Here is a 19,044-nt window from a genome sequence, read left to right as displayed (position 1 = left end):
ATTAGAGGAATTTATTCTATAGACAAATTGTTATCTACAGTATATTACTAGTACCTTCTATTAATATATTTAGGTATACATAGTGATCTGTAATATGTAAGACTCGTTAATTTCTTGTAGAATTAGAAATAATGTAATTATCGCTGATGACAAAAGTATTCGTTTCTCAACATTCGCAGTATTATACTGAAACAGAGATCTTTGATTTGCGCTTAAAGACTCTTTGATGGATTCCTTAGATGTCTGAGATAATTACATTATTTTTACAATATGTATTTGTATTAAGCACCTTTTAATCCGTTAATTATACTGATCAAATAGTTGACGTTCATGCAGGTGCCACATAAACTGACAACTAGAATTGGGTAGTTATAACTTCCTGTTTTCCTTTACATCTGCAGTATTTGCACTTGTGACTCTTAACAGGTAGTGTAAACTATCCACCTTGTAAGGTAGTATTATATTAGTCAGCTTATTGGCTATTTAAATATCTAACTAACCTTTCAAGAAGTACACTATTGTCTCACATCACTTCATAACATTATCATTAAGATATAGATGATATATTATGTCGTTATGTTTAAGCTATACTATATTTAATTTCGGAGTGAAATCTATATATTTATTTGTGATAGATTTATACCCCAAATCTCCTTATTTCATCATGTTCATGATATCTATTATTCTCTATTTCCTTCATAAGTTCAGATCTAGATTGAATATGGACAAATTGTTCAAAGTCTCCAATTAATGCAGTTGCTAACCCTTCAGTTACAGATGCAAGGAAGTTTAATAATCCAAATAAAGGACATATTGCAATCCGGATTAGTGAGAATATTAGAGCAAGTGTAAAATTCATTTTCTTTTTTGTTTTTCTAAAAGTATCTGTGGGAGTTTTATAAAGTAATACCCACGGTGTTATAAATGTATCAATTAAGAACCCAAGAATTCCATTCCAGATTGCATCTAAGATGCTATTTGGACGTGGCCTCCTTCCTCCTAATAATTTATGACCAAAATTAAATATGACCGATGCTGTTTGAAAGGTACCACCAAGGAAATATCTAAAAAAGTGTATAAAACCAATCCTTAGTCCTTGGAACAAACCCTCTAAGCTAGATAGTTCAGGGTCACTTAATCCACGATGGACCTCAGTTATAATAGCATAAACTCCACGTTTTAATCCAGAATATATTGCAATCAAATGAGATACGCCTACAGATGGCAAGACACGTCTTTTAAACTCTCTTGAATAAGATGATAATAAGAAATGAAAAAATTCAGCAAAATTAGCAACGAGAGCATCTTTCTTTAAAGGATTTACATTTAGTATCATATGTGGTGTATCTAGAGGTAAGATGTTCATAAATAGTAGTGCTTCAGATGTTAATGTGTCTATATTAATTGTATCATCTGATGTCCTTATAGATATGGTGACTGCAACATCACTAATTTCCAATGTTCTAATATACATCGGTCGACCAATTCTCAGTTGTTCCCAAGGTGTCCTTGTTATATACATTGGTAAGCTAAATCCACCAGAAACATAACAGATTAAAGGACCAGACCTATTTTTACGTAGGCTATTTCGCTGACTAAACTGAATCATTGATGGTTTTTGACGAGTCGAGCTCATCCATAAAGCTTTTTTTCTTGAATCAGCTATGTTGGTCATATTTTCTATTTCTTTAAAAACCATAAAGTATAATGACTGCACAACAAGACGTTCCAAATTACAGCTAATAGGAGATACTGTTATAATTATTTTGTCAAATATTGGAGCATATACTGGATTCATCAATGAATGAGCAATTGTTAATGATATAAATCTTGAATTATTTGAGTTGTTGGACTTAGTTGTTTCACTATTATTATCACAAACTTCTATATTATCATCATTTATACTTGCTTGAAGATCTTGATTTTCATTTGTATCATTTTGATATTTCTCTTTCTTTTCTGCTTGAGTTTCTACTTCCTCAGTATTTCTCTCTATATTTTTTGCTTTAATAGATAGGTTATGAGATAGCCTATTATTTAAAGAAGATAATCTTTTGTTACTAGTCGTTTTTAAAATTACAGGAATATCTCCTGGTAAGAAGTGATCTATATGAATTGACTCCAGTCCTACTTTTATAGTAAATCGTCCATTTATTAGTAAAGCACTTTCCATTTGATTTGAAAGTAGAGATATTGTTTGAATCATTGAGTTAAGTGCATCATCATAAAGTGATAATAAAACACTTTGTTTTGACTTAAATTCACTATTAAATAAAGAATGCTTCAAATATTTCAAATCACTAGGACTACGCGAATATACTTTGAAGCTTGAATATTGTTTCTGAACTTCATCTGGGTAGCTCTTCTGATCTAAATAAAATTTTGATGCATAAAATTTTTCTCTTAATATACAATCTTTGTATGTCCGTTTTAATAATAGCAAAGCCTGTCTAAGTGCATAATTTTCTCCAACTGAAAAAGATCCACCCATATTTCTGATATTTTTGCTTAGAAATAAGAAAATTTTTTTTACATAACCTCCTATATATTCAAAGTGCTTATTTTCATCTAGATCAACAATATTGATTGATTTGCTACTAAATGTTCCCATTATATCCATTCCCATATCAAGGTCTATAATATCTGGATTCTGCTTTGGAATCAGAATTTTCTCTTCATTATTTATTAAACTTGCAATTCCATCTGAAAATAGTGGTTTTAAAGCTACCCCTTTATTCCTCCTGAAAGGTGTGTCAAAAAAAGACCCTTTAATTGTGTGCTCAGTTCTCCAAGTACTATTTTCTAATCCTGCTAACTCCATACACTTTTTCATGAGTAAATCACATGTAAAGTCTAATATCATCATTGAATATATATTATCAGGCAAAATACTTCCCACAATTTGAAATAGAGATCCGTGCCATACTATTACTAGTTCATTTTGATGTATCCATGATACACTAGTTCTAGGAATAAAAAAGGAAAATTTTAAGCCTATCCAAGAGAGTTTACTTATATAATAATATTTCATAGCTGATTGTTGAACAATTGAAGATTTAGTCTTCTCGATATTACTAGATAAAGATAGACCATCTACTTGATGATTATTCTCACTTGATAACGAATTCATAACAATATTTGAGTTTTTACTGAAATCAAAGTGGTCATCTCCAAATCCACTTTGAATTACATTTTGATTGAGAACTGCAAAGTGCCCACTTAGAACTTTTTCTGCTGATTTTCTGTTCTCCATTATTATTAAGATTCTAGTTCCCTGAGAATTTACCATTAAGAAAATGTATAACTTTCCATACTTTATGCGTTTCGAATTTTTTTGAATATTACTTTTATCTACTATTGTAGGTTTTATATCTGTGACCGTACCACTATTTCCTAATTGAATTTTATAGTCCGGTTGTAATTCTATAGCTTCATTTTTAGGACTATTCTCTATATTAGTTACTATTTCTGAGTTAAGAGCAGATTGTAATTTATCAGTAGCTGGAATTACCTTCATTATCTCCTCATATTTGACAAATGTTATTACATAAATCTCATCTTTTATTGAAGTAATTGAGTGTGTTGTCCAGTTAGATTTCTTCACATTCAGTGGCATTATGCCTATATATTCACAATCCCAATCTTTCGGAATATATGGTATACTTGTATGTGGTGGAATAACGCTTATATCTGCACTTTTTGCTGCTCCTAAATTGGGATATGAATAGCAATTTTTAGTATTATCTACATCCACTATTCTTTTGTTTTTCAAAGATGAATCTATATCGTCTATATCACTATCAGGATTATTTTCATTCGTAAAATCACCAAGCTGAACATTTGAAGTAGCCCCAAAAACAGCTTTTTTCCCACGATAATAATAATTGTGGACCTTACTAGTATCTGGTGTTTGATATGCAATATAGTAACTTGATAAATTGCATATTTTGAAGAATGGAGCTTCAGCAACTGAAAAAATAACGAAATAACCAGAGTTTCCTATAGTTGCATTAGCTGCACTAGATGTACTACTACCTAGTATTCCAGGTATCAATTGTAATGTTAATAAGAAGGGAGTAGCAAAATTTGATAACTTTGCAGTACTATTTAATTTATTTGAAGTAGAGCCTATCTGATTACTTGAATTAATTCCATTAACTCCATTAGATGCACGAACATCTTGTTGTTGGGGGTATAAAGCAACCTGAAATTTACTCGGCTGAGAGGAATACTCTATTTTACAACCAGAAAATAGTGAAAAATCACGAGATGTTAAAAATGGATCATTACTATTAATTATTGGTTTTGAAATCCATATTCTTGGATCTACTTGGTGATATGGCCTCCTTTCATTAGGTCTTAATAGTATACTTGAAGATAGAGATGTTATTGGTGGTAATTTTATAGATTCTAGCTCATTTGGCCTATTATTGTGTACTCTATGAAATTCTGTAGAATGTTTTTGTTTATCAGTATCTGGGAAAATAAATGTGGCATTACTAGCCTCTTTTGATAATATTTCGTAATCTTCACATTCATTGAGACAAGATTGGATTTTCTGATGCATTTCTCTTGCAGTTGTAAATTTATGAATCAATATAGGGAAAGGTAATCGAGAAACCAATTCGCAGCGATTATAGAAAGTTGCAACAGGGTAGTTCATATAAGATAGTAAGTCATTCTGGTGAATGGCAACTCCAAAAGTGAGCATCTGACTATTCCCATTATTAATATTATCTTCGTATATAGATGTATTAACCAATGTATCATTGTTATCTTGATTTTCTAAATTCTCTGACTTGGATTCAGCTTGATATGATATGTCATTAGACACTTTTTCTTGATATTTTATTAATGGTAATTTTATTAAAGGTATGCATACACCAGTAGTAGATATATCAATTTTAGATGAAATTTTGGAAGTATAATTTATTTTTATATTATTCGCTATTGTTTGAATATTATATTTGCGAAGTGTAGGTAAAGATGTTGTTATTGCTAAGGAGCTTATCCGAAGATTTTTCATATTTTCATGAGAAGTAAAATATCTGAAAAATGGTGGAAGTGGTAATGGAACTGAGGTATTGTTAGCTGATGAAATATTCAAACTTGTATTTTCATTCAAAAACAAACATAATATTGAATCCGTAGTATTCTCTATACGAGCTAAGGCTGAAAAAATTATTTGTCTCGAGCTGACTCCTATATTTACTGTTAAATGATTTAGACAGTCATAAAGTTTGTTGTTAGTACTTTTTAATCCATTTGATTCTAAGCCTGAATATACTTTGGAATAATAGTTCTGCAATACTTTACTATAGAATGGTCCCCAAGCATTATAAGGATTGCCAATTATCCTATCAAGACTAACATTGTGACTAATAGTGTCTCCAAATGGAAAAGATACTGAAAACTTATTGGAGCGATATATAAACTCATTTATTAGTGCATTTTGAGCTTGAATATATTCTGGACTATTTGAAGTATTCGTATAAATCGGAAAATAGCACCCCTCTAATGGACAACCATTAATATATAATATCATCTCTAATTTTTGACGGAAAATGGGTAAAGCTAGTTCTTGTTGTGGTTGCAGTATAATATCTACAGGTTTTCCAGATAAAAACTCTATTAAAATTGCAAATTCATCGTGATAAATATTCTCAAGTTTATTTAAAATACTATTTCGAGATCTGGATTTATCATTTGTACTACCATTACAAGTTATTCCATCGTCATTTGAATGCGCTAAGTTATTAGTTGAATCGCTATCCAAATATTTAGTACAATAATTATCATCAATACTACTAGCTGCCAAGGATTTGAATTTATTCTCTGCAAAAGCAATAATATTAGGAAACTTTATTTCTGGTACTACATTATATTGGAGTGCGAGTGCTTCAACTGGAATTTTTATCCCACTACTCATTTGGAACCTAATCTGGATTGGGAATGGTAATATATTCATCATTGTCATAAATGGAGTTATCTCTATAGTATATCGATAACTAGTTACATACTTGTCAACAGTTGGTATATCCACCACATTTATACGACCAGAAAATGCCATCAGTGTCTCAAATATCAAGGAAAATGACTCTGTTGATATATTTGCCTTAGTTACATTGCCAGGTTGAATAGATATTATTTCATATATCAACTTTCTAAGTGTAGAAAAGGGAACTGGATGTAGTTTAGACTGTATTCTACGGACAGATTTATTATTTATAACCAAGTTGTGCTTCCCAGTAAAATTGTCCTTATTTGAATTTCCAGAATAATCAGTAAAGTTGTTTCTATTAAATTCGTGGATATTTCCAATATTAAGTAAATGTTGATCATCTTCATCTTCCTGTTCAACAGTTTTAGTTAGTATTGGCACAATTATCGGCTCCATGTCACTGAGTAAGAACCAAGATAATGGTATTGATCTTCTTGAAAAAGGGGGTATATCTATACATGGAAACATATATGAACCATTCTCAATTCTAGTATTTATTCCTTTATCTGAGTCCGTAAATAGTGCCCCACAAAAACGTCTAATCCCATGCCTCCATGTGACAGTAATTCTTAATGTAATGTTCGTTGAATTTTCAATTTGTACACAAGTACCTAGTGTCCAAATCCACTCATTTGCATTTGCACCAGGTTCTGGTTCCAAAACCACCAAAAACCCCAGTGTGCCAAAACGATATGAGCGCATATGCATAGTGTCATCCTTCATCCTACCTACTAGTGACCATATTGGCTGTGTCAAGAAGAATCTATGTATAATTGTTTCTAGCCCCCCATTTCCTCCCAAGTAAGGTGTAGCCAATTCCAACTGCTCTGCTAGTTGATAAAATTCAGACTCAACAATTCTCGTTGAACCATATAATAAGTCATACATCTTCCCACTTAGCCACATATGTTTCGAACCTTGAAAGTTATAAGACTTACTTGTATCACCGAGCCTATATATTTCTTTAGTTATATCATTCAGAATTACACTGGAGTTATAAATTGAAGATTTGCCTCCACCTTGTGTAACATTATTCTTACCTTTCTTCTTAACAGTGATTTTTGTTGATTTGTTCTGAATTGCAGTATAATCTTTGATTGATTCTTCACAATTTACCGCACTATTGGCACTATCACTCATAATATCTTGGGTGTTATGCATAATCATGGTACTTGTCGCTTGTGGAATAGATATTTCATAGTGTTTAATTTCAGATGAAACATTCATCCGATTTACTGATGAACCTATATTGGAACTTCTGTTTAGATTAGTCTTTTCTGATATATCACCTAGCTTAATTAAGTATCTCTCATTATCGCTATTCTCCATAGCTTGCAATCTAGCTGCAATTTTCTGACCCTTACGATGAATAAATTTCTGAATAGCCAGATATATTGGCAAGTAAACTGCTGCATGACAGTACTCATTTCTATTGATTATCTGTGTTCTTAAACCTTTAATACTAGATCCACTCACAGATATACTTTTGTACCCCAAAGAATCTGCAAAGTAAGGTGTATCTAAGTAATTTACAAATTTGAGACAATTTGGATTTGTCGTATTATTAAGTATATCTGGATAATCACCAATACTGTATATTGGTTGTACTAAGAGGGTAGATTGTCCCATATCATTAATAATCTTTACTGTGTGGATCTTTCTCTGGTATGCATAGACAAGACCAAGTAAGTTAAAATTTTCTAAATCACTAATGACCAATTTAATATTCTGCAGAAACCCAGATGTAATTTCTAATGAAATAGATTCAGTACGCAAATTAATAAGCATGATTTGGCAACGTAGTAAAGATCTATCCATATAAGTTTGACTATAATTTAAATTTGGATATGTACTATTACTTTTACTTTTACATTGAAAATTTAGTGATTCGGCTTGATTTTGTAGGCTAATATCTAAATTGACTAGAAATGGTCTTATAATTGTAATCATACAATCTATGACAGGATCATGAGTTATTGTACTAATTATACTTCTGAATTTGCAGTTTAGTGCATTTGGATACTGAGCTATACCATGAGATGTTTCAACTGAAAATCTTAGTAGATCAGTATAATCATTATAGATAATTACATCAAAACACGGCTGATTATACTCAAAAATGAACTGATTACACTTATCCCAATGAACTTTAAGTAAGTACAGTATGTTCTTTTTGCGCATGGTCTTCTCTGAATTATTAGTATACTTTTTAGCCATTAACCATTCTAAAGAAGTAGAGGTTAATCTAATAATTTTTGAAATAGAAGAATAAAGTAAGTGATCTGATATTAATGATTTTCTACCACTAGAAGTTCCATTACCCTTCTTATACATTTCCATACTAGGCCAATTCAAATCTTCCGATACGAAAATGCCAAACCTTCTATTACTATGTCTTTCATAATTTACTTGTTCTTGCAGGTGGATTTTAGCAGACTCAGGTAAATAGTAAGACCTGGAAGAGGGTAAAGGAAATCCGGAGTATGTTAACAGTACAACTTGATTTTCACATATAGAACTAGTATTATCTTCCTCATCTTCAGAAGATGTAACTTGTGAGTCCAGTTCTCTATCAATAACATCTTTGTTTCCACTGTATCTCGAAATATTATTATTACTTCTTAGTTGCCCTTCATCTGAAGTTTCCAACTGACATTTAATTTCCTCAGTAGCTTCAACAATTGATACTTGAGGTGTTATACATCTTATTTTATCTTCAGGCTCAGTAGGATTGATCATAAGAGGAAGAGGCTGTCTAACAATTGATGATCTACCTTTGTTCTTAAATGTAGAGCTAGCTGGAGTTCCAGAGCCCTTGAAAACATCGAAGCTATCAGTATGTATGTATGGGCATAAAATACTCTCTGGTGAAATGTAAGAGTAAATATGCTTTGGGTGATGAAGAGTATATTTATCTATGTTACCCTTAATAGAGTACAGATATTCTTTATAAATTTGCAGTTCCCTTATCAGGTCCATAGAAAGTGATATCGTCACTTCCCCAATATACAACTCAACACTAGTTTCATAACTTGTCCAGATGTCTGAACGTTTAGATCTTAAAGTGCAGCATGGTTTAATAGAAAGTTTAGCACCATTCAAATACAGAAGGAAATCACGCTTTACTGATGAAGGTAAGTTAGAAGCTAATGGCATATATATATTTCCACCATTTAGACTTACAATTGTAAGCCACCTTTTTTGAAACATAATACTATAATAGTTATAATTATAATTATTGGGAACCGAAAAGAATTGTAAATTAGATTCTTTTGGTTCAGTAATTTCACCATCTTTTTCATATTTGGGTGAAATGTTGCACCTACTAAATAAAGTTTTGTTATTTAATGATATAGGAAAACCTGGAAGTATCCGCAATTCATTACAATTAGCAGAAACTTGGAAATCATATTCCGTGATATCTATCGCTATATTCATGCTAATTAGTATTGAGAATGCAGTTCCAAAAGATTTAATGTTATTCTCATATGACTTATATTGATTACGTCCGCAAACTTCAGTTAAACCTTGTGAATTTGAATTTATTCTATCCGAATTTCTAGATATACCAGAAGAATTAAAATTTTCACCTTTAGGAACATTAGCAAAGTCAAAATTTGTATTATAAGATCCTTTGAATGAATTTCTGATAGGGAAAATGTGACTATTTGAGGATGCTCTGGTATCTCTGTGTACTGCAAGTGTTTGTCGTCTACCATATCTATTCGACTTCATAATATAGTCAAAACTTGTCTGATCATAGTGCCCAATATTTCTTCTGAAGTTATATATCTCAAATGTGTTTGGAAACAATATTCTAGTGCTATATTCCAAATTTGGTTGTTTATAAGAGCACGCTGACTCATCATCTTCATTACAACCCTGGCTTGAATAAAGTAAGTTTTGATAAAAAGGATTATATTGATGTCCTTCAGATGGAGAATGCAATTCTACATTCCCACCATCAAATTTGTATTCTTTAAGTTCCATGGACATATTTGTCTTTTTATTTAATAGTAATTCCGAGTTACTTTCGTTAATACTGCTGCTCCATCTTTTTACTGGAGGAACACAATAAACGGACTTGGCAATCCAGTCTATTGCAGCCTCTTCCAGAGTCAATTCAGGTGGAAACTTTTTATTATGCCTTTTGGAAGAAATTATATTAGAATTTTTGATTTGCGAGTCCTTTATAATTTGTGTATCTCCACTTTTTTCTAGTGAGACATCTCGATGAATCCATATTTCAAGATTTTCAATGATAACTTGGATATTTAGTCTTTGTTTACTTTTTTGAGTAGTCTGGACATTTTCTATTGCTAATTGAGTACACTCATTTGAATCTCCACTATTTAAATAATCCCCTGATGAATAAGTATTATAATCCCGAGATTTTGTCCGTCTTGATTTCCCTACTTTGCTTATCTTTTTGCTTATAGTTGATAGCACCTTAAATTTAGCTAGTTTATCATCACCAAAATTTAGTTTATCTGGTTCATCAATAGCTGGTCCATTATCAAGTTTTTCACATTTTATATTTTCTATTGAGTCACTATTTGTACGTGACAGCTCTTCTTTGGAATGCACGCCATTATATCCTAAAAAATTATCATTTACATTAGAAAGATTAATTTCATCAACTACTTTAGTGAATTCATTAACAGAGCCAAGATTCTGACCAATATTTGTAGTTAAATTCGATTTATCAGTTGACAAGAGTTTCTGTCTGATTGCGCTCCAGCTATATATTATTGGATAACGAACTATCTTCACCATTTTATGAATTCCACTCATTGCAGAGTTTAATAAGTGATCATCTACAGAATTAGATACAACTTTATTAGTATCTTCTTCAGAAATATGTATACCTAGACTATTCTTGTTCTCTCTATCTTTATTCTCTCTTATTTGAGATCTTGAGGGGTAATCCCCAAATTCCTCATAATTATCTTTATAAACTGGATTGCAATCATCTTCTATGCCTACTGTCTCTCGACTATTACTAATTCCTGTTAAAATTTTGGAAATCTCAGAAAGAGTAGGAAATTGCTCTGTTAATTTAGGTGTAAAGCAAATATTCCCTAATTTCCCAATATTTGTAAGTGATGAATTCCCAGATGTAGATAGTGTTTGCTTTGAATTCATTAGCTTCTTAAATCTAAATTCACAATCATAATACTTAACATAAGAATTTAATAGTGAAGGTGTAAAATTGTCAGTTCTCCTGACTGCGTTATATGGTCGAACATTAGAAACAAGTATTGAAGTTGGAGGTAATGCTAGTACAATTGGGACAGATATGTCTAGTGGAAAATAAAGGGGGTTAGTAAGTTCATGCTGCCAGTAATCGTAAATATTTACAGTATAAACACTATTGCAGAATTCACTATTTTTTATTGGAAAGCCACTAAGTTTAACGTATTGATTGCTATTCTGACTTCTAGTAGTTAAGCCATAGCTTGATGAATAAAGTTTGTCACTGCACATATCAACTAAAAAGTATCTCATTGTAGAATTAGTACATCTTGGAAAGCGTATTCTAATAGTCCATAAATCATTCCACCAACTTAAAACTTTCTGTATGTAGGGGACTGAGAGATTAACAGTCGTTAAGCTAAATATAAATCTGAAACATTTAATCTCCAATTGACTCTCCATAGATAAACCTTTTAAATTAAATGAAATAGATAATATTTGACTATCCATGGCCATTAATTCTGAATCATCAAAATAAACATTTCCTTCAGGATTGTAACTATTTATAATCCCATTTGAATATCTCTTACCTTGTTTATTAACACATACATTCTTAATATGATCTCTCAAAATACTATTCCTTATCAAATGAGTATTCTCGATTATTGGAATTTCTGCAGCATCAAAAGCGAATATTGAAGATATTGATAAGGATCCAAGGACCATTCCAGTTTCATTTAAGTTGCAGAGATTTTCAGAATCACTTAATTCATCATGATCCGCTTGAATACTAGAAGAGTAAGTAATTACTTTAGTTAATATAAAGCATGAATGTATAGAAGGTACAAAGATATCCAGAATTGGGTAAAGAAGACTCTTATCAGAGCTTTCATAATTGCGTATGCCTTGTAGTGAACTACTTTCTTCAAATACAAAATTCTCACCAATATTCTGGACATAAGGGAATTGTAATCTAATATTACAAATATCCAGTTCTAATTTAGCTGAATTAGCTTGACCATCATTACTAGTAGTATTTTCGCTTCCTATAAGTTCACCATTATTTAATTTCAAATAGCAAATGTTAAAATTACACTTAACGGCTATAGCTGGTTTATAAATACCTGAAAATGTAGCTACCAAGTATCTATCTCTAGATGGGCTGTAGTTAAAACCATCAAAGTGCTCAGATGATATGCTTTGAGTTAATATAGTATCATGGAACTCAGGAAAAGTCATCACTATTGTATGTAATTGAGCTTTCAATGATATTGAACTTAAGGGAATTGCCTTTATTTTCTCTAGTATGTTTAATATTGCATCAGGAGTTTCACACGATTCAGAAGTATAAACCTTATCAGATACACATAGGTCATCTGGAAACATTTTAATATCTCCATTCAATAAATTGTTAGAAGTTGTAACATTATTTGATTGAAGAGATGTAGAAGTAGTAATAGGTATATTTCGTAAATTTTCATCTTTAGAATTTTCAGAATTCGTCTCTGACTTATCTACACTGATGTCATTCTCTGTTTGATATTTAAAATTCATAAATTTATTAATAAAATGAAAGATATCAATTAATTGCCTAAGGAAATTTGGTAGTAAAGTCATAAATGTTGGAGAAATAACAACACTAGCACTGATAGACCTATCAGTATTGCAAATATCTTGATGCAAGGCTTCGAATGAAAAAAGAGGTAAAATTTGCATACTTTCTGCCTCATTACAGAATTTACCTGAATTTACCTGTATAATTCTCTTTTTATCTTTCTTAAATAATTGTCTATTTAGCTTACTATTTGAATCTGACAAATCTGTTCCTTGACTGTATGCTTGTGCTTCCTTAGATTTACCTATTTCTTTGTTATTTAAACTGTCCAGATTATTTCGAGGAATTGGCCTTTTACCAAATACTGGGAAAAGTTTTGGTGTTGAATTCTGAAGATACGTTTTATCAGAAAAAGGTGTTTGAGGGGGTAATATAAGGCCATAACTCCATCCTGGTAGAATCAAATTATTAGTATTCTCCCCAGTATCTTCAATTTCTCGACATTTCTCAATAGTTGTAAATTCTGGTAACAAAATACTTGAATATTCCGATAAAGCATTTCGTTCCGGTGTTAAGCACACATATTCTAAACTAAAATCTATATTTGTATAAAACATATCAAAAATATTCGTGTCAGTTTCTATATTACTAGTTTCTTTCCCAGAAGTTTCACTGGATTTAGAACTGAAATTGCATCTATTTCTTTCATACAGAATAGACCATATACAAAAATCACGTATAGTGAATTTAATGTATTTAAAATTACTAATATTTGAATGGAGTAGGCTTTTTATACTTCTCTGATTAAATTCATTTAGTATATTAATTATGTCTAAATCTTTACTGGAATTCACTACCGGTTCATTACTGTGGGACTTTAATAATAGCCTTACTCTTCTAAGTGAGAAATCAAGTATGCCCCAGGTGCCATTTCTTAGTATCATTATATCAATTTCCCTAATTAGTAAATATAATTTCCAAAAACGTAAATCTCCAGCACATTTGTCACTTGGAGCTATACTAATACCAGAGTTCAAACAATCTCCTAGATTTCCAGGTATATTTTTAAAAGCTATCTTTATAAATGAACTAATTCTGACACCAATAGACTCAGCAGTTAAAATTGCAATTCTTGGATTATAAAAATTAGAATTGAAGCTCTTATTGTTATAACAATATAGAGGCCTTATTATTGTGAAACTATCACCTGAATATTGAAGTGATTTCCTATGAATATCTAATAACCTGTTTTCTATGTTGTTACCTTCATACAATAGTTGTTCTATACCTAGAAGAGTATGAAGAGTTATATTCTCCAATACAATGCACCAATCAAAAATATATGAGTTATTAGAACTATTAATGAGTGATTTTGGGTTATATCCACAACAATTTGTGAAATTAGTATCTAATAGTATATTATCGGAACTTTTCTCTTCGATCTCATCTTTCTTACCTACAGCTTTAGCAAGAAGTACTGGTGAAACTATATTGTCAGTAAACTGTGAACTCCAAAGAATGTTCTTCTCACTTTTATATATTGATACTAAATTCTTATAATCATTTAAAACCTTTTGAATCCTGCCAGCAATTTCATAGGAAAAGAAAATATGGCCTGCAAATACTTTGAAGTTTACCTTATTATTATAAGTTCTTTCACTTATTTCAGCTTTTGTTACATTGATATTAACACTACTATTGTTTTCTTTAACTTCACTAGCACATATATTTATATTTGTTGCATTGGCATCATAATTATCATTTTTGTTATTTAGTATTGAATCTTCTATCTTGAATTGTGCTTCCAAATATATTTGTGGAGTTTGAGAAGACTTCTTGTTATTTAATGAATAATCTGATAAATCTAACTTCTGGGTGTCATGATTTGCACATATTAATACATATAAAGTGCTATCTTTAGCAGTATTTAAAGGAGAAGATCTATGCGGAACTAAGTGGCCAGCATATTTACAGAAGATAACTGAAGGGACTACTAACTCATTATAATTTGTTAGTTCATTATCCCATGAATATCTGGAATCTGGATTAAAATCAAGTGATATGGAATGGAGATGCTGAATGTATATTTCACCTAAATTAAATACAAATTTTAATACTTGATTCAAACTGGTATATTTGTACTTTAATGATATACTGTATAACACAAAATCAAATGCAAGTGAGTTTGAATCATAAACATGTAATCCTAAAAATTGAATATTCAAAGATAAATTCTGTAGTAAGCTTAATAATGATTTGGAAGACTTTTCAATAGCTTTCTTTTTTTTTATTTCACCATCAGAAAAAGATGCCAATTTTGCAAATAATTTAGGGAGATCGGTTACTCCCTGCATTGGGAATATTAAGAATTCATAACCACTTAACAATGCTACAGATATTGGAGTAAGATTAATTTGAATACATGTAAGTCTTAAATCCATTGTTAAACCTTTATAATGCAAAAATAAATCTCTCATATCCAAAATATACATTTCTGATCTATTTGATAATATTGATGATATACCCAAATGCCTCAAGCTAACCACTAAAGAAATATCAGAAAATGAAATTTCCATAAATAAGTGTTCAAGTAATAGTTTACATCCACTCATACAAGTACTCAACTCTATTATGTAGCTATTTTGTAAGAAATATTGCAGTATATCATTGTAAAGTAAACTTTCACTTGAATCTAATGTATCAAAGGGTATTTTCAGGTCATCCATACTCCAAAATACCTTATCATCTTTGCAGACAGATTGACTACTCTCCATTATGTGATATGACTTTAGGTTATTTATGAAAAAATTTGGCCTAGAGCAAATATCGTTAATTATCATTAAAACCTTATTTTCTAAGTTATTTGGGTAAGCTCCAGAAGTATTAGTATCTTCAATATGTTCAACTATCTCATTATCAAGTCTTGGAACTTTCACATAACTTTCCACCTTAAATAAAGCAAAGTCTGCACTTTGATTACTGTTCAAACTTAAATCTTTATTTCTAAGTAAGTTTTTATACATCTGTGTTTCACGTATGTTATATAAATTTGTAGAAGATATTTGCTTCTCTCTTATATAAAATAAATCTGCAGCTGAAAATGTAGTAAATGTTTCATCTGGAGGAAAAAGTGAAGAAATCGTTAAACATCGTAGATTTATAGTCATCTTTTCATTTTGTTTTGTTATAACTTTTATCATTGTAAATAAGCTTCTTATCAAATCAGTTTCATATGTTTTTTTGCATCTCATTAGTAAATGACCTATCTTAGACTTGCATAATGGTAATATATTGCCTAGTCTCCATATTGCTTTTAGACTGGATATATTCAAATTTGGAATTCCAATATTTATATAGTTAAAACCATATCCATTACTTTCCTTGTTTACCACATAGTTATCCTGAATTAAGGATCCCAATGAGTTCCGAAGTAACTGATTCCTCATATGTGTTAAATCAACAGAAGAGTAAAATTGATGTAATTTTATACTTATAAAGTTACTTATATGTCTGTTGTTCCGATTGGAGTTATCATCCGTATATACAAAATCTGGAACTAAGTAAGAATTCCAATTATTTGCTTTGATGTTCACTTTCGTTATAGGAACTGAGTCAATACTTAAAATCCTAAAACATGGCAAAAAATCTAAATTTACTGAATTAAATACTATAGATGTGAATTTCTGCAAAGATTTAAAATCTCGTTGCTCATACTTCTTGTCTAGGTATATCTCATCTATATCCAAAGTAGTCCTATTTAAATTAGCTCGTACAGATATCAACCCAATTTCTCGTTCATAGATACTAAAATTTCCCAATTTTATATTGATTTCTCTGTGACAAAATGTTATCTTATTAGATATCATATAAATAGTTCCATCAATAACGATTGTTGAGCAAATTCCCAATAAATTTACGACTTTTTGCTTAGAAACACCTGAATTTAAATTGCATACAATTAGAGATTTTATCCAACTTGGAAAAGGTCTAATATTTGCATCTATGTCATCAATAGTTGTTAACAAAATATTACATCTAATATTCGGAATAACAACTTCTAAAGCACTATCAAAATCAAACCAATGTTTAAAAGTTGAAATATCTCCATGCTTATAATATTCAACTTTATTATATGAACTATTATTTGATAAGTTTGAAATATCTTTATTCTTAGTTTCTAACTCACTCAAGAATTCTTGTACTGATAAAAGGCTGATCTCTTCAATATTACTGCAGGGAATCCAAAGCTGATGTAGACTCCCTAGCTTCTCCTTTACATAATAATTAGCTGCCACATGCAAAGAGATAATATCATTTATTGGTAACTCATCTTCTAATGATGATAATAAAGATGCTAAGAAGTTTGATATACCAGAAATTGTATAATTCTGCCTATTAGCATTAATTATACTAACTAGGTATGACTCCATTTGAGCCCTAGTTTTCCGGTTGTAATATATAGCTTGTATTGCCTTTAAAAAGCTTGTCCATTCATTAATATAATTAATAAAATTAAATAAAGCATTCAATGCATCTATAGTAGATGTTAATTCTATAGGAGAGTTAGAACCAACTTTAGTATTGGGTGGTTGAGAACCAGTGTATAAATTAGATTTTGGCAAAAAAATTAGTTTACTAACTTTCCATTTACATGAAGAGATGAAGTTTATTACATCTTCCTGAGTTTCACAGCTTAGTGGAAACAAAGAAATAGGTGCTTTTAAAGCACGAATATCCCATCGTTGAAATAATATATGTATTTCTATCCCTATATCTGGAGTTAACTCAATGGCATGCAAACAATTATCTGGAATGTCTATAAATTTAGAATTCCCATTCTGGGTATGTTTTGGATTAAATAAATTTACCGTGCTACTAGTCTCTTTACCTTTATTTATATCACCTATTGTAGAATTCTCAAAACTTACTGATTCCATATTTTCTTTATTACCATTGTGAATATTTAATTCTTTTAAAGGAGATCTAATACCAAAGGAACAGCATAAATAATCCAAAGCACTTAATTTTTCATTACTATATTGATTATCAGAACGTATGAACGGAATAAGATTCTGCAAAAAACTCAAAAGTGATTTATTATTATTTTCAACTTCTGCTGTTAAATTATCTTCATAATGTTTAGATGGAGTAATATTCTTCGATATTGAACATAGTAAACATTCACTAAACTTTTTATAAATAATACGAAATCCATAAAATCGAATCCACAAAAATTGAAATAGATTACTATTTAAACCATCTTTTTCCTGCTCACACAAATCCAATGAATTATAAGGAGAATTAATTTTTAATGCATCCGCAAATATCTCAAAAGTGAACGGAGAATCACCTATATCATCATCCACAATGTATGCATGAATATTATATGCATTAATGACTAGAGAATTTACTATAGATGTCTCAATAGACTGAGTTAAAGAATTATCTACCGACTTTGTTGACCAAGGAGAAACAAATTTTTCCCATTCCCTTAAACGCTTTTTTTTAGATTTGAGTATCTTTTTGGACCATTTCGAAATATTCCACTCATCAGGACTTGCAAGCCTTACCTGTATATCGACATTCTTGACTTCAATATTAATAGGATTAGATTTACTCACTATTTTATCTGAATTCACACATATCCGGATATTCCCAATGTTACTATATACAATTATAAATGGTAACTCAGCAATATCGAATAATATCTGAGGAACTGGAAAATTTGTCAATTCCAAATCTAATGGAGAAAAACTATGTATTTCAATATTTTCTGAAAGATCCCAATTTCCCAAAATATCCGATCCAAATTTCTCAAGAATATTCCTAAATAGGGCCTTTATGAGTGAGGCACCAAATAACATATTTATCTAAAGCATTACAATAATTTGCAAGACAAACCAAGAAAAATTCTTATCTTAATCTTAGAAGGTAATATAAATAATACCGAATGTAATTTTGAGTAGTGATACCTTGTTTTAAAAAGAAAAAAAAAAAAAAAAAAAAGAACTGGAGTTAGGGAGTTCTTTTTTTTTTTTTCTGTGGCAAGTACTCACACTCCCTATATATTGGATTATTAGTGCGCTTAACTAAGTGTGGTTATACAGCGGTAAAAATGTCTATAGGTAATAAGACCACTTCTTACTATCAATGGAGCTTATTTATAGCATATCCCTTAAATTAATCCTTTGTAATAAAAAGTATTGCTATTAAAGTTGTTAAATATATAGAATTTGTATGCTCCAAGATAAAGAAAATGGAATATATTATATATATGGATAAATTGCTGGAA

At 30.4% G+C, this 19,044-nt stretch overlaps 1 protein-coding gene across 1 annotated transcript, besides 4 other annotated features; it reads right to left on the bottom strand.

The window, feature by feature from the left end:
• Nucleotides 1–637: 637 nt before the first annotated feature.
• CMU_003800 (uncharacterized protein) lies at nucleotides 638–18,616 on the bottom strand (the record flags this gene model as incomplete). Its single annotated transcript, XM_002142854.1, has 1 exon — nucleotides 638–18,616. The coding sequence occupies one exon, from the start codon at nucleotides 18,614–18,616 to the stop codon at nucleotides 638–640; it is 17,979 nt and encodes a 5,992-aa protein (XP_002142890.1).
• Nucleotides 4,924–4,945: a sequence feature (AT_rich).
• Nucleotides 12,737–12,768: a sequence feature (AT_rich).
• Nucleotides 17,246–17,273: a sequence feature (AT_rich).
• Nucleotides 18,617–18,732: 116 nt separating the features above from the next.
• Nucleotides 18,733–18,761: a microsatellite.
• Nucleotides 18,762–19,044: the final 283 nt, after the last annotated feature.

Source organism: Cryptosporidium muris, genomic scaffold (genome assembly GCF_000006515.1).
Source record: "Cryptosporidium muris RN66 scf_1106632373429 genomic scaffold, whole genome shotgun sequence".
In the NCBI taxonomy this organism is placed as follows: domain Eukaryota; phylum Apicomplexa; class Conoidasida; order Eucoccidiorida; family Cryptosporidiidae; genus Cryptosporidium; species Cryptosporidium muris.
Note: the sequence above shows the minus strand (reverse complement) of the source record. Positions and strands in the feature narration are given on the sequence as shown.